This window comes from Cuculus canorus, chromosome 4 (genome assembly GCF_017976375.1).
Source record: "Cuculus canorus isolate bCucCan1 chromosome 4, bCucCan1.pri, whole genome shotgun sequence".
Classification (NCBI taxonomy): domain Eukaryota; kingdom Metazoa; phylum Chordata; class Aves; order Cuculiformes; family Cuculidae; genus Cuculus; species Cuculus canorus.
Genome location: NC_071404.1, coordinates 50,219,628 through 50,243,671, shown reverse-complemented (window position 1 = coordinate 50,243,671; position 24,044 = coordinate 50,219,628). Strand labels below are relative to the sequence as shown.

The 24,044-nt window shown below is 37.4% G+C and overlaps 1 protein-coding gene across 6 annotated transcripts in view; it reads right to left on the bottom strand.

The window, feature by feature from the left end:
- Window positions 1-24,044, bottom strand: part of GRID2 (glutamate ionotropic receptor delta type subunit 2) — a 727,507-nt gene that overhangs the window by 281,892 nt on the left and 421,571 nt on the right. For all 6 annotated transcript variants that reach the window (XR_008449796.1, XR_008449797.1, XR_008449799.1 and 3 more), the window contains exon 4: window positions 11,424-11,629. Coding sequence is in view for 1 of the 6 variants with exons in the window: in XM_009562749.2 (XP_009561044.1) it covers window positions 11,424-11,629 (206 nt within the window). In the remaining 5 variants the exon portion in view is untranslated. The remainder of the gene's footprint in view (window positions 1-11,423; window positions 11,630-24,044) is intronic.

Here is a 24,044-nt window from a genome sequence, read left to right as displayed (position 1 = left end):
AGACTACCGCCTCACTTCACCTGAGACCAAACCACCCAACCATTCAGAGAAACAGCTCTTCACTGAGCAGGCAAAAATGATTCAAATATTTTATAAATCACAGAATGGTTTACAGCCAGACTGGCACATTAAATCACACTCTGAAGAGGACGAGGAGCTACTGTACAGTTTCAGTTTGAAGAGCTCACGTCAATTTGAACAGCTAAAGAGATGGAAAGATACATTTTTCCCTTGACAGAACATCAAACCACCTGAAAAAGTTCTGACCCAGAGTACCCTGAGGCCTCCACTACGTATGCTTCTACCATTTTATCACGTGGGGATGCTGCAGATGCCATGGGCCCCAGGTGCAGGTTTGTCTGAGAAGCAGGAATATACTGTAGACCCAACAGCCTCTCTCTCTCTCTCTCTCCTGAGAGAGGAAAATCTCAGTACTACGTTGTTCATTTATGAAAAACATATATCTCTGAAAGCTGCAAGGGCTCTCAGTAGGAATTAACTCTCTTTATTCATACATATCCAAGCAATTCAAACATGAACTCTTTTTTAAGGAGACCACATGTGAAAAGTTTTCATTCCTTAGAGCATGTCAAAATGCCAAGTATGTTATTTTTTAAAGTTTCTGTTCCAATTAGAACTTGTGGGAATCTGCCTTCATCATTGGTTGATAGAAACTAGAGAAAACTTGTCCACTTCCCCTTCCCTTCCACCTCAGCACATCTCACTTCTTGCTCAATGCAAAAATGGCACATAATATATGTAATAACCTGTGGGATTTTTTTCCCACTATAATCCCACAGAGTCGCACAATAAGAATCAGTGTACTTCCATAAGGAAAGGCAAGCTAGGACTGCCTGAAAGCCTTCTTGTGGGCTGTCTCCACTACCTGAGGAAAAGTTAAAAGGAGTCCCTGCTCTGGTGCCTTTATAACTAAATGAATGTCTTACGTGAACCACTCTTTAAGGCAATTTGTATCCATCTAACTCCTCAGTAGTGTTGGCTCAGGTGCCAGAAAAAACACAAAAGGCCAAACAAAACAGACTGCTCTCTTAACACAGCAGGCCAACACTATTACCTGGCAAATTTCCTTCCTCTCTTTTTCTTTCTCCTTGTGATTTGATGTCTAGCCACTGCTTCTTAAATTAATTTTTGCTAATAGCATAAACTCCCACTGCTTCTCGTTCTTTATTTGCTTTGAAATGCAGGAGCTTCTGTAAGATAAAAATATTTATCTATCTTAAGATAAATGTTGATTCCCTTCCCCAGCAAATCTCCCGTGGTTCTCAAGATTATGTTTTAAGAAACTCAAACAGCCTGGAGTGTAGTACCATTTTGGAGAATTTTCTTTTAGAAACTTATAGAATCACAGAATGGTTTAGGTTGGAAGGGACCTTAAACAGTCATCTAGTCCAATCCTTCACTGACCACTTCTTTAATGTTATAGAAATTGTTTTTAATGGTGTGCTAAGCATTTTTATGAACGTGCCGTTAAGGTGTTTGCAGGTAATTATCCAATTTGGTTGACCAGGTCTTAAAAGAAAGAATTTTAATCGACACAAAGTTTACTGAAGCATACCTAGCAAAAACATTAGAGCTGCAATAAAACTACAACATGCATTCTGAAAAAAAAGAGAAAAACACAGAAGACTCTGCTCAGCTGAATTTTATAAGCAAACTCACAGCAAACACTATGAGAGGAGTGATAGATTATACACTTATATCTTTACTCTAGAACAAACTAATCAGATATCTTCATCAGTGCCACAGGAAAGTAAGTTTTTTAAAACAGAAGAAATAAAGACTGTCAATTCTCCTCATTTGAGTCTAACAGACGGACAAAATGATTCAGATATTAATTATGAGTGAAAAAATTGTGTTTCAGCATTAGAAATATTCAACACTGAATTTTCACATTAGCTAGGAAACCAGTTACATTTTAGGGAAACCTAGGTAAGCTAATGCACTGGCTATAAATCTACATACTGGTGGGAAGGAAAGAGGCAGAACAGTTCTGCTAATCAGGTAACATGACTTTGGAGGAAGAATCAGATTAGAAATAGATTTGTCAGATCGTGTGTCTACTTTAAGTTAATCCCCTGTACATGTCATGTTATTTCAAAAAGCCACTAATCCTATGGCAGTCAATTGCATATCAGTTTTTCAGATGTTCAGAGTGGGCCTTTTATAACACCTACACGAATCAGACACACTCAGTTCTGTGGAAAATATGTACTTTAATACACCGAGTTTCTCTACCAATGTGTATACGATAACTTTGTTTCATTAATATGTTTTATATCTTTTTTTTTTAAATACTTATTTTGTCTGGCTGTTTGAAGCAATTTTCTCTCTACTGGAAGACATTTGTCTCTCAAGAGGAACACAGCAGAGGTGTTTATAGCGAAGCTATAAAAGCAGGGAGGAAGGATGAGCAGTAACTAAGACTATCAGATACAATTAAAATTGCTGATATGACAACAGGAGAATGTAATTAACTATGATAGCAGTTTAAGAAAGCAGGACAAAGAACAAACAACACAAATGGAAAAAGAAAACAACTATTAAATCTTTAAAGATGATAGGAGGTCAGTCTCTCAGTTAATTGTTTTAGTCCAGAAAGCGGTTTACCCAGAAAGATCCTAAAGAAGAGAATTTCAATGACTGAATCATTAAAATAATTAAATGTAGAGTAACAGAAAGAAATTTATAGGAAAGCATAACCAAACATTTGTCTGCACAACAGCAAACAGATTATGAGATTCTCATAAAGTAAACAATACACCTTGTTCTCAGCACTTAATCACTAAAGCTCCTCTTCTTTTCTCTCAAATAAATGAACCAGCAGTTTTCATAACTAGAATTTTCATAAACATTTGTGATAAATTAGTTTCAGTACCATTTCATAAGTAATGAGTTGTACTTGGACTCATGAATCTGCATTCCAATTTGCAGACTGGGATAGAAAGAGAATTAAGGATAGAAGAGGAGATTTAAAAGCTCATTATGTAGTTCCAAAATTCAAAGAAGAGGGTAGGTTCAAATACAGAATACTAGTCAATGCTTACTACAACAGGGTATTCTTCTTGTCTTATTACACCCCAGGATGAAGAATTTTATTCTATTTCTACAAAAATTCTGATAGCGTAAATATTTGTACTGTTAACCAGACATAGAGCAATTACAGTCATGCATGTTGTCATGCATACATCTATATTATATAATATGTATATATTATAGATGTATGCATATTACTATCTATATATTATAGACGTATGGGCAATTTTTATTAACAAAATACATCTTATTTTTGTAAACAAAGCAATGCACTACAACTTTCCCTGTTGACACCAGAGTCAGTCTGGTTCACATCTTGCAATTGTGCTAAGCTCTGGCATAGGCTAGAAACCAGTATCATGTGAATACCCATCTATAGTAAAAGTCATATAATTAAACACCATAAAAGCAAAAATGAAGAAAATCTAGAAGGAAGAAAAATGCAGAGATATGCTGTGACTTTTTCATATGCTGTAAACCACAAAGATGTTCCTGTTCATATTGGCTTTGGACACAAACTTCACTGAGACTCTCCTTCACCACCACCACCACAGTAAAGGATGTAAAAGAACACACAACCATGGTACAATCCAGTGGGTATATTGGTACCACCAGACATGTAACATCAGGCAGGCTTTTGTCTCACTTTTCACATCACAAGCACATGAGGAATGGCTGATTGCAAGATGAGCATACCCATATCCCGCTTCTCCTCAGCTGCTGTTATTAGCAACCTTAATTAAAAACCAAAACCAACATGCAACCAACACAAATGTGCCAGCTGAGCTCCAGCCTACTGATATGCAACCTTACTTTTCAGGAACAGCAAGGTACAGCCCTAGATCTAAAATTCTTAGCAGTGCAAAAAACCTGCAGACAGCCACCAACTCCTGTTCTTCTAGATCTAGACCCTCTGTGTTGGGATAGATAACCCACGATGTTTCCTCTTCGTTTTAGAAAATAAAATTATTATAAAATAAAACACCTTAGCTACAGTGAGCATTGCTTTCTGCCCCAAAAAACTCAACACTACATTGTGAACGTAAACTTCACTCTCCTCCTGAGACTTTCCTGAAAATACAGAAACAGAAAGGATTGCTGTAGATTACAGTCATGGTAAGGATGCATATGATACAAACCCCATTAAAAATGACTTATTTCACCAGTGAGACTTTCCTCTTCCATTTTTCTGTAACTAAAATGTTTTATCTTTCAACTTTGGTAAGCAAGTGCATATAAAATCTATACCAACATCACTCTGTTCTCAAGCCTAGGCAAATAACAGGACTTTTCACATCCAAACATTCAGCCTTCAGACGGATGGCCCATACTTAAGGCTGCAGGAGCACAAAAAGTCAAGGAACTAGACTAAATGGTAAATCCAAGAAATTTATCAAATTTACTGAAAGGTATCCTCCAAGATCCCTGCTTTCCTTCTCGCAGGTTAAAAAAGTTAGTAAGGAGGCACTTCTGCTACAATTAAAGGATGAAAACTTCAACTTGTTCAACATTCTGAACGTGCTTTCTGAACATCCCTTTATTAGAGAGTCAAAAGATGCTATGAAGTAAAGCCTCCAGCTCAGTTTGCTGCTATAAATTCCGTGTTTAATGCTGGAGAAAGACCACAACAGAAAAAGGTATTTTTCATTATATTGTCATTAACAACAACAAATTATGGTAGAGCATGCTGAATGGGATTTAGTCTACCAGAAGCTATGAGGTAGATAATGGACTCAAAAAAGGCAAGTATGCTCTGCAGAAGAGAGCAGGTCTAAAAAGCTCAAACACTCTTCTAAAAAGACTGGTGAGAAAGATGACCTTAAAAATTAGAACATTTAGCTTAGTTACAAGAAAGACAGAGGAGCAAACGGTCACTGACAGTGCAAGATCTGATTTTAGCCTCTAAAGACCATCTCTCCTAGGCAAATTCTAGTATATCTGATGAGAAAATGATAGGAAAAGGAGATTAAAATAGCAGTAGGCAAGTTCATACGACTGCCACTGATCCTTCACCTTCATTACTGCCACCTAAAAGAGAATGCTTGAACAATCACTGTCTTTGAGACTTCATAGCTGTATTTTACATAAATAGGATTTTTTAAAAATTATCAGAGATCATAAACAAACTCTTACAAGGAAAACACTGAAAAAGTCTGAAGGAAATGATCCATCATATTTGCATGATGGAAAAATTACCTTTTTCATTATTATTAACATCAAGCGGCTACCAGCTACTACTACATCTAGTAGTGCCCAGAAAATTACAAAGTACATACAAATACAATAAACCCTCAGCCTAATGGGAAATCCAAAAGGTCTCCCATGAGACCTGTGGATGCTTTTCCAATATACCACTGAATCAGTTCACCACTGCTGAACTCAATGGACAAATCTGTCCTCATTCAATTTCCGTGTTGCTTTGACAAAAAGAAACTCTTGAGGCAGCGGAGTTCATTTAAAAATATGAAACTCAGGATGGGTTTTAGATGGCAGATGAGCATGCCTTTATTTTGCAGAAAACATATGGAGGTACACCAAATGTACACAAAATATTTAGCTCTTAGGCACTACACACAGGTATGCAGGCATTAGTTTTATCAAGGGAAGAAGTAATAAAGTGTGATTCAGTAACACATTCACAAGGCAGAAGAAGAGAATCCAGCTTTCCTAAATCCCAATTTGATGCTTGTTCCTGAATGTACCTGGGACTGGCAGACAACGGCACATATCTAAAGGGCAAACCAGCAGATTTTAAATGGCAGAAGATCAAAATCTCAGATTTACAAGATTTTAAAGAGGAATCTGTGGCAAAGAGCATCTAATAGTTGGGCTACAAATTCAACTGTGCTGGAAACAGAGGTAAGGTGTCACGTAGCCCAGGCAGTTAAGGCATGCATTAGACGACAACATCTCCTCCAGAACTAATTACATGGACTTGATAACTGGCTAGACTCTTCCACCTCTCTTCACTATGTTTATCTGTCCACTTCTGAACAAAACAAAACTCCCACTGGAGACTACAGAATTTTTGCTGCAGGCTTCAATGGAAGTAGAGCCCAGGTGCATCAAATTATTAACTCCTAATTTCAGGTGCATTCACTTCACCTCAAGTCTGTATATCATGCTTTTGACTAAAGACAGGATCATTTTCTTTATTAATAAAAAGAGAAAAAAGAACAAAAGAGCCAAATACCATCATAACATTCCTTAGGGCACATGTAAAACCCAATGATCACTGCATCACAGGATAACATTTAAAAAAACCAAAGACTGAGCTCCCGTGAACTTTGGACACAAAGGCAGAATAAACTTTGTGGAGTAGTTGAACAGCCTTTCCTAACTCAGAGCAAAGAAGTTGCTTAGAGTGCTATTCAACAGTAAAGCAAATCCCTGTCTTTAGACCTAAATGTTTTGTGATTGTTGCATGAACAGAGATAAAGCTGAAATGTCGTAAAACAATATCACTATATGAAAAACAATGCATTTTTTCAACTACGTAACTTTAAAATGTCCTATTCTTTTCAACAGAGGAATAACAATCAAATATAACAAAGAACAGGACACCCGCCAATGGGAACAATCTCATTTCACAGATTTAATGTTACTTCTCATTCTATTCACAGTAACAATTTGAAAAAAAACCATGTTTCAATAACATAAGGTATTTTTAAATTAAATTTCTTCCTTAAACATCCACTTTTCTCTTTTTTTTTTTTCACTTGCCCACTACATGGCAAGAACTCTTCATTACTTCGTTTATATGCTTTATTCTATCTTCCCTGTCTATTTTAACATTTCACTTACAAAGATATCTTTTATTCATGAAACTAGTAGTGTAGCTTCTCTTTATCCAACTTAACCCTATCTTAGTACTGTCCTGCACCGGCCTGGGGTAGAAAAGAATACATTTTAATTTGCAAAAGTCATGAGTAGTAGATTGAACAAATGCCTTAAAACTCACACCTACAGAGGCTGGTGCAACAAGCACGTCTGCATACATGCAGGAAAACACACAAGTATTGTTACGACTCAGATTTGGCAGCTACTAGTTTTGTTGAATGTACATTTTAAAATAATTATAACCCAGTTCTGTGATGCATGTGAGCTTAACTTTAAATAGATGTTTAACAGTAAGCATTTCCAATAAAATCCTGTCATTACTGGGCTCAGTATTTTCAAGTTTATTGCAGAATGGAGCCTTTGGAATAATAAAAAGTTAATATTTTTAATTACATGAAACTTATAGTGTACAGTAAGCTGAAGAGCAGTACTCTCTCCAGTCTGGAAGCTGAAAATGCTGACTGCACTGATGGCTGGAAATACTAAAGCCCTCACAACAGCTTTGTTGGTTGAGACAGGTTGCCAATGCTCTGAAATTTTTGCTAGATAAACTGCTAAATCTTGCTGCTGCAGTTAAAAAGTGTTCTCACTTCTTTACGAGGTCACTACCCCTGCAACAGAATTAAGAAAAGGGACCTAACAAAGGGCAGAAACGTGTACAGTCACATCTACTGATTCTGCTGCCGCAGTGGTAATCCTTGTATCGAGGGGAAGAACTGACAGCTGGAGGTGGCAGCTATCTTCAGCTCCTAGACCAAGGCCTTCCAGAGCTTGCCTATCAAAACTCCAGCAAAATCCCTGGCTGATGCTAGGGCTCTGTCACCTATGGCTTACTGGATTTTCAATGCTTAAAATTTTCCCCTAATTGATATAATTTTCCTCTATATCTAAAAAACCCAAATTAGCTGCATCATTCCTCCCTTGTAGTCTTGTTATCAGCTCCTAGAGTCTTTGTACAGAAGAACACATTCATATTTCTGTCCTTACAACTTCTGTTGCAATCTGAGTTTCCTGGCCTGTTCCTCCTCCTTCCCTGCCTTCTCACATTTGGCTTTAGAAGTCCTCACTTTGCAAGGCGGGCTCAACACAGTAGTAGTTTCTCTCTTCCCTTTCCTAAGTCTTTCCTACTGTTGTTTTAAGATGCATTCCTGCCAAAGCTGAAATGATGATTGGGAATTTCTTGGCCCAAAGAGCCCCTGCTCTTTTGTTAAAGCACCAGAGGATATTTTGTCTTTTTTTCTACTTTTGTTTTCCACCACTTGACGGTGGATTTTCACTCTCATGCTGAGATGAGAAGGAGATCCTAGTCCTTTTTCTTTTCCCTTATAAGGCTTTTCATATCCTGCAAGTTTGCCACAGATCAGTAGAATACATGCAAAAAACCTCCTCCCCAAAATATAAAGCAAATAAGTGGCACACAGCTCAGAACCATCACCAGTGCTGTCAGAGAGTGTAGCAATTTTTATGCAGAAAGGTTGGTTCTGAGGTACTTTTCAGTAATCACGAAAGTTTCAGTGGGAATATTTTGCTTCACCTGTGGGATCTGACTATTTCACTGCACAGAAAGACCTCATCCTACTGAAATAAAACTGAACAAGTCACCAATATATCCCTGGCAAAGTATTTTCCCACATGGTGTCACAAATTGTTCTGGGGAAAGATCCCAATTTCCACTAGCTCCATATCTCTGCACTCCTTAGCCCCGTTGAATGTCACTAATCCAGATTTTTTTTTCTTCTGCACCTCTACCTTCAGCTCAAAACAATAAAGAACATTAGAGGATTTGGCTGGCCCCTCCCTCTAACTTTACATTAATCCTTTAGCCAGTAAGAAGAGATGCTGTGATACCTGCTCCCAAGCGTCCTGCTTTCCATGCCCTACAGAGAGCAAATTAAAACATAATGGTTAAAGAGAGGGTGGGATTTTATCTTTGTAGCCAGAACAGTGTATTTACATATTAATCTCCATTTTCTTGACTATATAAGTCTCATCTCTGCAACCTCTAGAGATACAAAAGCTGGATAGAAAGAATGGCTCTAACTTAAGAAAAATAATGCTGCTTTAAAAAATAAATAAATGAATTCAGAACCAGAATGTTCTTACATAAAAATTAGAATTTTAAACAATCAGAAGAAAGATAAATTCTACCACAAGGAATCTCCAGTTTACAGACTGCCTATTTACACAGGCCAGTGTCTGACTATTTACCCTGGAAAAGTTGTTTCTTGCATAGTAATCAAGCCCACGCTTACTACAGCTGTTGCAGAGTGAATGAACCCTCTTCTCGGCTAAACACTGAGAAGGTTCAGCTAAATCAGTAGTCTAAGAAGGAATGAAACAGCAGAGACTATCTGAGGTCTGGGGAGAAAGACTGACAGCTGAATCCAACTAGACAGCCAAAAATATCTCCTGGGCAGAAAAGCAATAAACCCCCCTCCCAAGGGCTTGTCTACATAATAAAAAAAAAAAAAAACAAAAAAACCAAAAACAAAACCAAGGGCTTGTCTATATACACAATTGTTCTTATTTATTTTGTAAGTTTCTCATGCTAAATCCACTATGTTAAACTGAATTTCACATATAAGGCACTGATCACACATAAGGCACAGTCTTTGGAAGAATCATGCCCATACTTGAATTGTTCAGGAATATTAACCCATTGGCAGTCCATAGCCTTTATATCTCATATGCCCATACAGTACAGTGGCTGTTTCAACTGCAAAATAACAGGTTTTAATATCCATCGGCAAGGCTGAGTGCTGGAGCATAATTGTTGTGTAGTTCATTCCCTGCCACCAACAGAAATAAAGCACATGAGTAAGCATACTTTTATTTGAATAACTCTTCCTATGGAGAGGCTCCTGTGGTCAGTTTTACCAGTCACAGGTCTTAATCCACATAAACACTGTTATGCTGGCAAAACCCTTAACGAAGTGCCTGATGTGAGACTCTCTCTTTGAACTCCACTCACAAAAGAAGATAAAGACCTTTCCTGGTAGTCTTAGTCTCCTGGAAAGGAGAAACATTGTGAGTTTTTTGTTGTTGAAGTTTACTTTGGTGTTTGTTTTTTTTTTGGGTTTTTTTTGAGGGGGGAAGCATTCTGGGTTTCATTCAATTGGATTTTGGTTAATTTTGAGTGGCCAATGTCCAAGTGAGAACTCTAAAATAAACTATCTACTTTCCTCACAACACATACACGGCAACTTGAAAAGATGACAGTGACTTTGCTACTGTGCTCAAGTGTGTAAAGATAAATGATCAAGTGTATTTTTTTTAATAAAAGGTGTGTTTCCCTTTTGGAACAATAAAGGAGTTTTGTTTTTCTAAGTTATTACAGTTAGACCCCTGAATGTGCTGCTTTTAGGTTGAAATGTATAATATCTTACAGTGCCACTTACCAAAAAATTAGAACATTTGAGACTTAGGTGATGAAAACAGTGCAGAGCAATCTAAAACATGCCCAACATTTGTGTAACATATGTAAAACATGCCCTCATTACTCAGAATACTCCAATGTGTATGTGGACAGCAGAATCCTAGCCAAAAACCACCAAGAATGCAAAATAAAAAATTGAAGAGAAACAACCCCCCTCTCTTCTAACTACTGTTTCTACAGGGCATACACTTGAGATTACTATTTACGCACAGTTAGCTTTTAAGCCTCGTTTTGTGAAGACTTAGGCAACAGGAAAGAATAAAAGAAAAGTAATGCAAGTTACAAATTGATGTAAAGAGAAATTATTGCAGAAAGTGTATTTCTGTGCAACAGGAAAAACATATATATTGTTAACCATTGGTTGATGATGAAGTCTATACAGGCATGTAAAAAAAACCACATCTGAAACAGCACAGTGCTGTACAAAAAGAGCCATGCCACTCATCTAAAAAAAAATTACGCAAGTCACAGTTGAAGGCAACACGTAAATCTTCTGTCTCTTAAATCCTGAAGAGCTTTGTAAAAATTCTGTCCATAGTGCTTGCAGATTTTATTTAAAAACATAAGCATAACTTTAGCCTATTGTCTCAAATTCCTCATTCACATCCAACCTTCAAAAATTCCATTAGTTTACTGCTACTCAATGGTAATAACAGATTATTATCAAACATTATTTTATATAAAAAATGAAATGTCAATCAGGTAAAAACATTTTATCCACAAGTACATATTTTATATATATATGTAAATAATAATATCTTCAGTTGAAAAGCCTTTTAATGAGTGACAAAATCAGCAAGAAATAGCAAAACAATACCTAGGAACTTCAAATAGAAGTTTGAGGGCTACTTCTTCTGCATATTTCTAAATGCTTTTGCTCATGCAAAATGTAGTTATACTGTTCTGCATGCACATGGATGAAAAAAAATCTTTGCAAGATGATCTTTGAAGAGAGAATATTTAATTTTTTGGTGAAGGTTTTGTGGACTTTTTTTGTTTGACTGTTTTTATGAAGTCAAATAAAAAGAATGTTTTGAGAAACAGCTGCAGCCTTGGCCAACTAAACAAGAGGTTACTAGTAATAAACACATACCTCTGTTATGAATGATTTGGCTGTTGAGGGGTTCATTATAAGAATAGCCCGCCTCAGAGTATCCCGGTAGCGGTTCAGTTCTTCTATTCGCATAGTGGCAAAGAGCCCCGTGATCATTTTATTGATGTTGTTTTCTACTTTCTGTAATGCTACGTCCATTCCCTGTTGAGATACTTTGTCCAAAAACTCTTGTATTCCACGGATATCTAGAAAAACCAAAAGCCAGACAAGATGTTAATTCATAAGTAGAAAAAAAAATGACACAAATAATTGTTCAATTTATGTCACAGAAGTGTTGTTCAGTGTGAGGGAGACCACAATGGGCTTTCACTTAATATTTACTAGAGCTCTTCCTGAGCTACACTCATGGTATTTCTTAAAGTACTGAAACAGGAGAAAGAATGACCACATATCAGCTACTGCCCGAAAGAAAAACTAGAAAATAAATCTACAGATATTTCTAACAACTTTCTTATTTTGGTCATTCAGTCATCACACTTTTTCCTTATCTTTCTTAAAGGACTTTCACATGAAAATCCAGAAAGACCAGTGAAGCCATGATGACCATAGCAAACAGTGCCTCCTTTGAATAACGGCTGTCACTGGACAATAGAAAGGGAGAAGGGAAACAAGTAGATTGCTTTCTTTTGCAGAACTCAAAATTATGTTATCCACTGCAACACTACGTAGCCTAATATATCTAAGTGAAGCGTGGGCTGCTCACTCACCAAAAAGTCTTAATGTTGTTATAAATTGCACAGCTATTTATTTCCTTCAAGACCAAAGTGAAAGCCAGACATCCAGCTGCAATGGTACTGCCTGCTCACATCTGATACTGCTGCTGCTGCTGGCTGAATTTAACAAGTTCTTCCACAGCAAATTGCTCTAGTCTGGCTCACTTTGAGTAAATTCTTCTTTAAAAATGACTTGGAAAGGAAACATAAATCAGCAATATGCTGTGTTCACTGTCCAGCTTGTAGTATCTTTAATGTCTCTAAAGCTGAAATGGCTGTGTACTCTTACACTCTGATGCTACCTTAAAGCGCTCCGATGATTTGAAAGGCCTTTTCCACTACTGAATTCCAAAAAAGTGAGCTAAAAGCCTGTGTAGTTTTTTTTCTCCTGTTCTTTTGAATGCCTTCACCTAACCCCCCAAACTTTAGATTCAATTCAAAATAATTCAATGACCTCATAAGTCAGAGTACAGGCTACTGGATCTCAGGAAAGTCCCTCCAGACTCACCAAGTCCTCACTGTCTAACCCCTACCCAAAGCTGTGATTTCTCAATCTCTTTTCTGGAGCTAAGTCATCGGTTCCCTGATGAGACTCTGCTCCCCGGCAGTCGCTCAGACCTCCTCTCCCAGAGGATGTTCAGCACGACATCCTTACTTCCCTGCTGTCATGCCATCCTCCTGTACACCCATCCGATCTCATTTAGAGAAACAAGACACAAAACAGACACCGCAGACACTGCCTGGCACAGGCACTAGTTATGGGGGAAAAAAAGAAAAAGAAGGAAGCCAGTAGCGCCCAACATAAAAAGGAATTTCTGAAGAAGCAGTTCTTTAAAAATAAAGGTTCCTCAGGTTTAGGACAGCATTTGTGGTTAAAAACCACCAAAACATATTTCTCCCATTAGAACACAAAATCTGGTCTCTCCTAGGTGCATGGAATTTGATTCCATCCCCTGAGGATTGCAGTTCCTTTTCTGCTTCCCCCCTACACTACTGATGTTCTATCAGTTCTTTGTCTTGATCCCTTGTTTCTCAGGGGAATGGCCAAACCTGAGGCCACAGACTGATCACATTTCTTTCTTCATGAAACATCTCATATTTGAGAAAGCTTCCAATTAAATTTTCCAACAGTTTGGCTACTCTTAAGACCCTTCATCCTCATCTATCATCTTCCCCTACTCCCTGCCTTTCTTATACAGGGGGCAGAGGGAAGGCTTTATTTAATCCTAACATAGGATGAGTCAATATGGCATGAAGAATCTCAAAAGCGTTCATACTTGTGATGCAAGAGGACAACAAAAGGCTGGAAAATCAGACTGAAAGCAGACTGCAGAGATACCTGAGACTCTAAGCCCTAGAAGAGATGTTACATGAACAGCCAGAAACTCTAACAGGAAAGGGGTCTCAGCTGGCCTTTGGGGTGGTCTGTTTTTCAGGTGATACGAGTGACACTGTGCTGGCACTTACAACAGCTCAGGGTAACCCTAAGACAAACCACAGAGAAGAGCGGAGCATGCAGCTGTTCTTTACTTTATCAGGATTGCAGTAGCTATGTTCTCATAAAGGTACACTGACAGGCGACAGCTTTTAGAAGAAAGGAAACTCATTTCAAGACCAGAGGAAATAATGAAAATCTTTTCTCTTTTGGAAAAAAATATTGTGTGAAAGTCTTCTAACATTTTCCAAAAAAAAATGCCTAGAGCCTGGCACTCTCCGCTAGCCTGAAAGACAGGAGTGCTACCAGCACTCAACTGTGGTCAGTCCTGCAAACACGAGGCAAACTTGTCCAGAGGTCCAAGCTGCAGGGGGAGAATTATGTGACTCTCTGGCCCTCCCAGCAAAGCATCAGCAACATGACAAAGAAACTGTGTGATACACCCACAAAGAAGACTATGGAGATGTCACATATGAATTTCATATGGGAAATGTGATACCAAATGCATAAGATCTGCAACTAAGCAACTAAGGTCTGACCATGGCAGATGTACAACACTATCTGGCCCAAAGGGAGCCAAGCAAGAATACTCCAGCATCCAGACATGATGGGCCTTCAGGCAAAAGCTGGGAATAACTGAGCTAGAAACCTTTACACTGCGTTTACCGGAAGTGTTGTACTAAAACTAAAGTCAAGTTTTCCTCTTTTCCAAGCCTAGCGAATAATCTTTTTACCGAGCTAGACATTTGAAGATTTGTGGGGGCCCCAACACACTCCGAAGTTTAAAGATTCTGACAAACATAGGTGATTTTGGCATTTGACTTCAGGTTTTGGTAATATAAGCTATTTGAGAAGTGCTGGGTTACACAGAAGTCTAGCAGTTCTATCACGAAGATCTGAGGCTTAGACATTTGCACCTTGATCTGCTTATTTTCAGCAACAAACACAAGCATAAGGAAAACAGCATTCAGTTTCCATGGTAGGGAAAATGCTCTGCCTGTCTTCCCAGCAGAGATGTACTGACTAGAGAGTATTACAGATAGTCATCTTTCTTCAGCATCAGATTACCAAGATAATTCAAATTATAAAGAAATAGACGTGTCATAGCTTAGAAACAAACAGTCCTCCAAAATAATTCAACAGAGTTAGTCTTAGAAGTTGAACTGTCATACCCAGCAAGTTGGGCAGCTTGTCTAGAGCTCTAAAATACCATCAACTGGAAAGAAATGGTACTTTAGGCCATTTTAAGCATTCAGCACTGCAACCCCATTCCTCAGACACTGCTGAAATACCAATATTACTAAACACTTGACGAATATTTTACACATGAATAAAATACAGGCTTACCCTAAAAATAAAATTCCATAAGAGAATCAGATACTAATTACAGCTTCTATTTAATATCTAAATCAGGAAAATTAAATTCAGTCTAATCAGAGATGTTCGAATGTTTTTTGCACTTTAAATACCAATTTAAGAAGCATCAAGATTAATTGAACTGCTACAAATATGCCTTGCTTTATGCAAATGATAAAATAACTTCTTTCCACTTTAACCCCTGCTAAAGTTTCCAAGGCTCACCCATGCTGAGTGTTATTCAGCATCCAGACAAATGGAATAAAAACTGACCAGTTGGAGTAGGTTATGAAATCCTTTCTTAAAACTTAAATCCTATAGCATAAATCCATATATCCTCCTACAACACAAGGACTGGGTAAGCAGGAACCACCAAACAATAAATATGTTTACATTTCAAAACAAGAACGTAATTTTGCTTGACCTGAATGTAGAAAAACACAAGTTATTGGCTGATATTTTTATAATCTGTGTTATCCCAGAAGCCAGATTATGGGGTCAAATGGCTCTGTTTGCCACAATCTGCAAATATAAACAATGAAATGAATCTTCACCAAATAAAAGGATAAAAGGCACAAAGGTCCAGTATTATCCTACAGTTCTGCATTTTTTAGGTGACCACACCAACAATATGCCATGTGATACGCTTTTAGGAAAACAGGACCATTCTAATGAAAAAGTTAACAAAGCAAGATTCATAAAACTTCTTTACTACTTCTGCCTTCAGCACTGATACAACACAAAGCTGTGGGCAGGAAATAAATATGGGCTTGTTTACACCTCATCATATGCAGTAGAAGAATGGAGGTTTTGGTGATGTTTACCTGCTCCTATGAAATATCAGAGAGAACATAAAACCACCCTGCTATTTAAATTCTGTTTAAATCATGATGGTGCTTCCAGTATTTCAGCAGCAAGTCACTAGCAATGGTCACATCCAAAGCGAATGCCAAAGGACAGATACTGCCACTGAATGGGCTGCATTATCTGTCCTGTGTGGATTGTCTGAAGGTGGCACATATCCACAGTGCACTGTGGAATCATCTTTCTAATAGATAAACTCCTTCTGCAGCAAAATCTGGCACGCAACCTGTGGCACAGATGGCTGTACTGTGGAGACACAGGACTGTTCATGTCTGGAAGACAGGTGTTTCTCACCCTGAATTTGCTAGCCAACCTGCTGCCTGGCCAGAAAATGCATTTCTATTTTCTATTTAAATCAGATGAGTCACAGTCATTTCCACAAATGCGAAAGATCTGCCTGTTATTACCAGTATTAATTATCCTCCTTGCTGATGAAATCCAAAGTTACCACACAGAGACAGACCAACGCTAAAGCTGTTATCTCCTCTCCCAACTCAGTGTCACTATTAGTTAGCATTGCATTTTCCCTTTTTTTCACTGCACAGCCACTGCTTCCACTCTACATGTGTGTACACAACAACATAGTACCATTCTGCAATCAGATACCCAGCATCAACTGTAAGGTTAAACTAGGAAAATTAAAAGAAACATTGTCTAACATACTCTTTTCAACCAAAATTATGACCGATCTAAGAGATTGTGAAGTTGGCTTGGAAAGTTTGATAAACAAAGAGGAAGGCAAGCAAAATTTATCAAGGACTCTGATGGAAATGACCTTCCCTGACTACACATACATAACTACGCCACTACGAGGCACAGGTCTATAGGAAGGTCTAACACTGCACCACTGGTCCAGAAACATTCCAACACTGGACACCCCAGACTGGCTGCAGCCTCAGCTGAGGTGCATGTGCAGATTGTCCTGTGTGGGTAAGCTCAAGGCCCATATCATCCTAGGATCTGAAGATGTGACTGACACATTCAAATGCAAGTACTCAGCATAACGCTACTCACGTTGAGATCTGGATTCAGATGCCAGCTTTACCACTTGTCTTTACTGTGTCAGTTATGGTCAACAAGAGCTAAGAGAGAACTCAGAAAATGAAGTTCAAGTCAAATTGCATACAAGCACTGAAACAATCCTTTTGATACTGGAAAAAACCACAAGAATCAGGCAAGTATATTAAATGCTGTTGCAGAGCATGCTCAGAGCAGACCTAAGCATCCTTCACAGACTATGGGTCCTACACTTCAATCTCCCTAAATGACCAACCTGGCAGGGACACTCAAACCTCAGCTAACACTAACAATAGCACCACTTAATGAAAAGCTCAGCAGCTGCATGGCAGAAAATATACGCAGCCAAGGTGACTGGGAAAAGGAGCCAGTATTTCTCAGAAGATCAAGAGGATTTAAAATCCTCAGCTTTCCTCAATACTACATAACAGGAGAAATTGTCTCTGCTCTCTTTTCATTGAGGTCTCTACACTGTATATGCGATAAACTCGGAAGAAGAAGATTCCTGACTTTCACAACCTGATCTTAATATAAAAAATATAAGATGCAGTCCTCTCACAAGGGTTTTTTATCACTGAAGTTCCTCTGACTTTTTTGTTCTCTCTGGCCCTATGTAACTTTAGTTTGCTATCTCTGTTTTTATGCAGAGGAATAATTTCAGACAAAACAAGTCTCCTAATCCATCTCTGGGAAAGCCTAATGATCAGGGCATCTTAGAGCAAACTATGCTTGGGTTCATGTAGGAAAACCAGTATGCAGTGAGGTTTTAAGCTACACAAAATAAATCCACCTCTATCATTATATTCTACCTAAATTAAAAGGCACTTGCTCAGCACACTGGTTATCTCAAACCTGGTTTACAGTCATTAGTTCACTCTCCCTCTGATACCATTTTAGATCCAAGAACATTTTCCTCACAGTATCCAGGCGATAAATACCAACTGATTCAGCTGTAGCAGTAAAGGTGAATGCACCTGTCATAAATATTCACTGGCTGATTTACACAAAAGATCACTTCATTTGTAGAGTTGATGAGAAAAGCCATTGTATAACAAATGACACCGCTCCAATTCTTATCAAGAAAGCTTCATAAGCTCAGCACAGTGATTCCTCCTTAAACAATGATGGCTAACATGACAGCAACTAGCAATTATGAAAACACATTATACACAAGGGAGATGTGCAGCTCCAGCTGGACTCTCACGGTGCCACTGCTCTGCTTAAAACCTTGAGTAAAATATTCACATTCCCGTGAATATGTTGATATTTATTAACATGGTTATGATCTAAACCAAGAAAAATAACAATTTAGCATGATGATTCAATAACAGTCCTTCATTCCATTTTCACAGCAATGGGATTCCCTCTCATTAGCTTATATGTAATTCAGTGAACCTCTAAAGTAAAATGAGCAAATAAAAAAACCCATCAACATAGCTCTTTCACATTAGCATTTGGGAACTGAGAGAGAGCGGTTACCTGAAGTATTTCAGCTGGATGATATAGCTTCAGAGAACATAGCAGTAGTTCAAACTCATTATAAGCAAATTCAAGCTTAAATGCATAATTGCATATGAAATCTCATTTATATTATCAAAATTTCTGCAACCTAACAACTGGGGATGATATTTCTTGGGGGAAACTGAAAATTTTCAAATTATAACAATGATTATTTTTCCTCCCTTGCTTGCAATTTTATGAATTTTCAAACATCCAAAAAAGAGACATTTTTTCTCAAATTTCTTAGTATCATCCAGTTGAGCAAAAGGAAGAAAACTATATTTATATACATCCCCCCCTTTTTAAAGATGTTTCCTTTTCAAACTGTAATAAAAACAAGTCACTTCAATTTTGTTGTTCAGTATGAACTACTGTGGCACTACTGAAATGTTTATGTAACCATTATTTTAAAGGATCATTCAAATGCCATTGGTATTAGCTACTTTTTGTTTCATACCATATATAAATTATTAGAGATTACCCTTTAAATAAGAAAAATCAATACAGATAGTCTCAAGTACTTGAATCAATGCTGGGAAGAGGTATTAACTTTTGAGATTTTAATTCTTGCAAGATTTGACGTTTCCAAGCTTACTAGTGATTGACACAAGATTTTTCCTCAGAGTTCCTCAGTTTTTTAACTGGAAAGAACAAGAGAGAAAAAGCAAAGAATAATAAGGATAAATAAAACTGAAGCTAGAACTAATTCTTAAGAGTATCAGCTGTGGCCTTAGCTCTCAAAAACAGAAAGGGAATCAGATTGTGATCACCCGTCACTTGTAAAGGCTGACAAGGATATATATTCTATAATCATATACTTTTGGCTGTGTAACCTGCCTTCTACGTTTTCATTCAATTTCTTTTTGACTACAGTTTGAATTTGAGATTTCCAAAGACTTCTAGGAGTTGTCTTTGAGTAAAACAACCTCTTGCAAAGAAATGTAGTTTTCCTACTCAGTGCCTCCAATGAAAATAACAAGATACTTAGAAATAATAGCGCTGTTTATCTTCAGCGTTTACTCTCCCATTAAAAATCATGCCAAACTTAAAAATATTTTACTGAAATCCTATATAACGGTACAAGAGTACAGAGCTCTATATCTCTGCCTAGATATATGCCTTCATTTAGTAGCAATTAATCTATACTTCTGTCTGTATGATACACCAACTCTCCCTGCAGGTCACTACTTGCTCCCTGTTGGTTTTCATATGCATGAGGAACCATGCATTCCCTTCCAAGGAGGTGGTGAGGAAGAGCAAAGTGGCAATCCTTACAGACTTCCTGATAATCTTACTTAAGACAAACTCTTCCATGACTGTGAATCAAACTGCTCCTCAATATTTTTTTCAGTTGATTAACAGTTTACACTATGGAAACAAGAATACTTTATGAGTGGACTGGTGCTGAGTAACATAAGCTATGAAAACATGCTGATAAACTAAGATTTAGAAATTGATACATATTTTCTAGTTTTTTTCACGTCTCTCTGCTTCGTCTTTTTCTTGACTGGTTAAAACTCTGAGAGAGAAGTAATCTTTTCAGTTTATGATACTACTTGACATTTATGATGTTATTCTGCCTACGTCGTGTCTTTTTTCCAATTGCGGTATAATTTCTTCCATTCAACAAGCCAATTACTTTGTACAATAGTTTCCCTGTTTGATAACTGTTCATTCGTTTAGCTGCCAAAATATATGTTTACAAATTCAATTCTAATACTTCTGAGAAGATATCAAAACAATGTGCTGAGAGACGAAAAACACTTGATGAACGGTAGTGACGATCCGTGCAAGTTTCATGTAATCAAATATTCTTAATATGTCACTTTTCTTCTGATGCTTGCAGACTTCGTATATAGGAAAGAAATCTCATACCTCTGCAAAACTGAGATAGCTCCTCATTTACAGTGATTACCCATTACACAGATATTAGGAGAACACCTACAGTTTTATTGGTCATCAGCACTGGAATTCTAGATACAATAAAAGATTGGGTCTTCCTTCCTTACTAACACAACACTGATAGTGTTATCCATTCCATCCTTAAAGGCAGCAACACGAGCAAATGACAACCCCTCTCTTAGCTTTCTACACATTCACTTATAGCTCCTAGAACATGTTTCCCCAACTATTACAAGGTTAAAAAGCAGAAACGTGGCAATTGTTCCACTAGAGAATTTTTATGGAATAGTTCAGTTATCTCAGAAGTTGAACAATTTTAAGTCAATCAAAATATATTCAATATATTCAATCTCCAGTGGTAATGTCAACCAGCGAAAGCCAGTTGTTAAAAAAGTCCTCACAAACAGCTGCTAACTTGCAATATAATTGATACATTAAAGTTACACAGATGAAAAATACATGTTCCTTTCCTTATCTAAATGACATAATAAATACTAATGGGGAAAAAAAGAAGCTCAATAATAAACTTGAATTAATTATATGTTTACTGAGGCACGGGAAAGTAAATGAGTACAGGAAGTTGGCAAAGAGCCAGATGAGTTATAAACATTTTTAAGACTGTCTGGAGACAGACTTGAGAATATTACAGTCATCAGGCAGCTGAAAACAGCCTCGAGGTAATTATAAGCATTTGCAATCGATTAAAGACAGCATGAGTCTTTTATGAATCTTTATTAAACTTGCATTAAAACTCTTAAACGTTTTGAAAACGCTATGGTTTCAAGCACATGTATGTCAGTGGTCATCATATATTTATGTCTGGAAAATGTCTGTGCAGTAAAGTGTCAACGGAATTACTTACTCTAGAAGGTTTTTAAAGGAGATACTGTGAGTTCAGGGCCTATGCATATGCATGGGCATCGCCTTAAAATACTAACCTTCTTACAACACAGGAGGCAGCCTCTCTGCTACCAGCTCAGCCTTTTGAGTTCCAGTACAATATGTTCTTTCCCAGGATCTTTAAAGAACAATACTCCGATCCTATAGTACTCAATTTACTTGAAAACAATCACCTTTCTGGGGCTGGGATGGGGAGACTGTTCTCTCTTAACGTCACAGTTTCACAGACTTCTTTATTTAGGCTGGAATCCTCAGTTAAACAGATCTTACTGCTCTCCTCCTTGAGATTGTATTTTATTTTGTGTCTTACTACAAAATCCTCTCTCAGATTGAGCTTAAGACATGTTTCTAGTGATGTGACCAGGTTCCTCACGCCACTATCTTCATCCTTTCTCGGTGCACAAATAGACTGAAATCCCTGTGTATGCTGAGGAGCATGAGGGAAGATCCAAGAAGTTTCTGCAGTACAGATTCCCCCTAAACTCTCCTACTGCTAATTTCCTCCTTTCCCTTTTAGTGAAGTCTCCAACTACTTCTTCAACTTCCATTTGCCATGGGAATGCCTTCTTTCACTTCACAGAGCAAATCCCCATCATAGTCAATGCTTGTTTTGTCAATGCTTGTTTTGTTTCTTTTCTTTACAAAAGTTAAAATTAAATTACCTCCTGAAGGAATGACAAATATCCATTGCCAAATATACGCAGTATCAGTAGGAAGGTCAAAAAACTGAAAGCAAAGATATTGTAGTCCTGGGATCAGTAAATATTGCATAAATCAACAGTGATGGTTACATCCCAAAGGCATGCAGGTTGAAAAACACAAGGTTAAGCCAGAAATCTAGACAGATAAGTGGGATTTCTTAACTATTTTTTTTATTTTAAATATAAAATGCAGAAGAGTTTTAAAATATTACTTTCACCACTACAAAAGAGACTAGGAAATGAGACAAAATTAATTCTCCAGCAACAATCTTAGGTCCCCAGCCTTTCTAGATAAAGTGCAGAATCTTTCTATCTGCTTTGGTAACACAAAAATTAAAAATATTTTTTTTTTCCAAACAATGGGACTTTCTCCCTTTCATCTCAGAAAAGCACAAAATTTATAATAATGTTCTTGCGATGACTGACTGGCTTCTTCGTAAAGAATTTACTACTACAGAACGTATCTATGTATTTCAGGAAAATAATAGTTAACTGTAAACAGCCTGAAGAGTAAGACATCAATTGAGGAGTTTGCTCCTTGTTTATACACCACAGAGATAAAAACCAACAATATGCCTGGATTCTAGGTCAATTACTCTGCTGATATGGCCTGGGCTCACACCTTCGGATCGCAAATGACTACTTCATTTGTTTCCTGCTGCAATTGAATGAGTAAAGGTATTTTTCATGGTACTATTTAGGGACTGACCCTTGCCAGATCCCAGTCCATGAGCAAGGCAGGATTTGCTGTTCCCAACTGTTCTGATTGGTTTGAACTTGAAATCATAAAGATGTAATAACTTGGCCAAGCTTGCTCAAAAGGTCTACAGATATCAGTGACTCACTTTACAAATCTAAACTTTACAACTTCCAGAGTTATAAGTCATACATTTATAATGTCCATTATGAAAATGCCTTCACTGAAAAGGGTGCCGATGGTACTATGGAAGAGTTCAGAGACTTAGTGGAAGAACTGCTCAGACTCTACACCTGCTTATAAGGAGATGCACAGCTACCCTCTGCAGCACAATGATCACAATGGGTTGAGCTGAACAATCAAGAACGGAAAGAGAAGGAGCCAATTTGGCTGCTTAAATGAAGTAAATTTGGCTTGCATGCACTGTGTGGATAGTAAATTTAACAGCAGAAAGGCATCAATCTACTACATAAATTTGCTGCGTTTCATGCCGCCTACTCTTTAACTCTGCAAGGGAACTGTCCTTAATGATATTTTAAGAAATGCAGAATCATCCTTGAACACTTCTAATATCCTCAATATGAAATTTTCTTAAACAAAATCAGATTTCACGTCCTGGGTAGGCCTTTTGCTTTACCTGAAGGAACAAAACCACACTGAGTACAAGATGACTGACTACAGTTTTCACTGGGAGTTCGATCTAGATCATCCCAGCAGAGAGCAAGGATGAGGGAAAAGGAGATTCACCTCATTCTAATTTTCACAAATTTATCTGAATTTATACGCTAAAGGTAAAGATATATTTGTAGTAAATGAAACACAAACAAACACCACCTAAGTCTCCTGAAGATAAACATTCTCTTTTGTCACCTCTTCATTCACTAACTGTTGCCTCACATTTTTACTGCTAAGGCTCTGCCACTGAGAAAAGACTACGGCTTTACAAAAACTTTCACTAGTTACTCAGCTTAACAAAGTTGACAGCAGCAAAATACTTTTTTTGATTAACAGCAAGGTGTCTTTTGTCTTGTTTTGAGTTAGAGCAGTCAACCTACCTACAATTTTACTTGGAAAAACACCCATCAGTTAAAAACTGAGATGTCAATTATTTCAGAAATGCATTTCTACATCACTTCAACATCCATCTGGATATGACTTAATAGAAGAATTGCTTCTTTCAAAGACTTCAACTTTCTTTGTTGGTTAAGAACCTTTAAGTAGACTTGAATCATCTAGCATTTAGACAGAAAAAGTGCTAAAATATTAAAATTGAATATACTCTTCTACTTTTCAAATTCAAAAAAGAATTTGGGAGTTCTAAAAAAGGATTACACTGGGGTAATAACTCTTGGCCCTGCAGAAAGACATGTTTCCAATTATAAACAATTCTCTAACTCTCTGATAATGAAAAGGAATCTATGATAGGCTGCAAGATAGAAAACAAAAGCAATTCAATTCATAGGATTAAAAAAATATGATACTGATAAACTGACAAATAGTTGCAGCTTCATATAA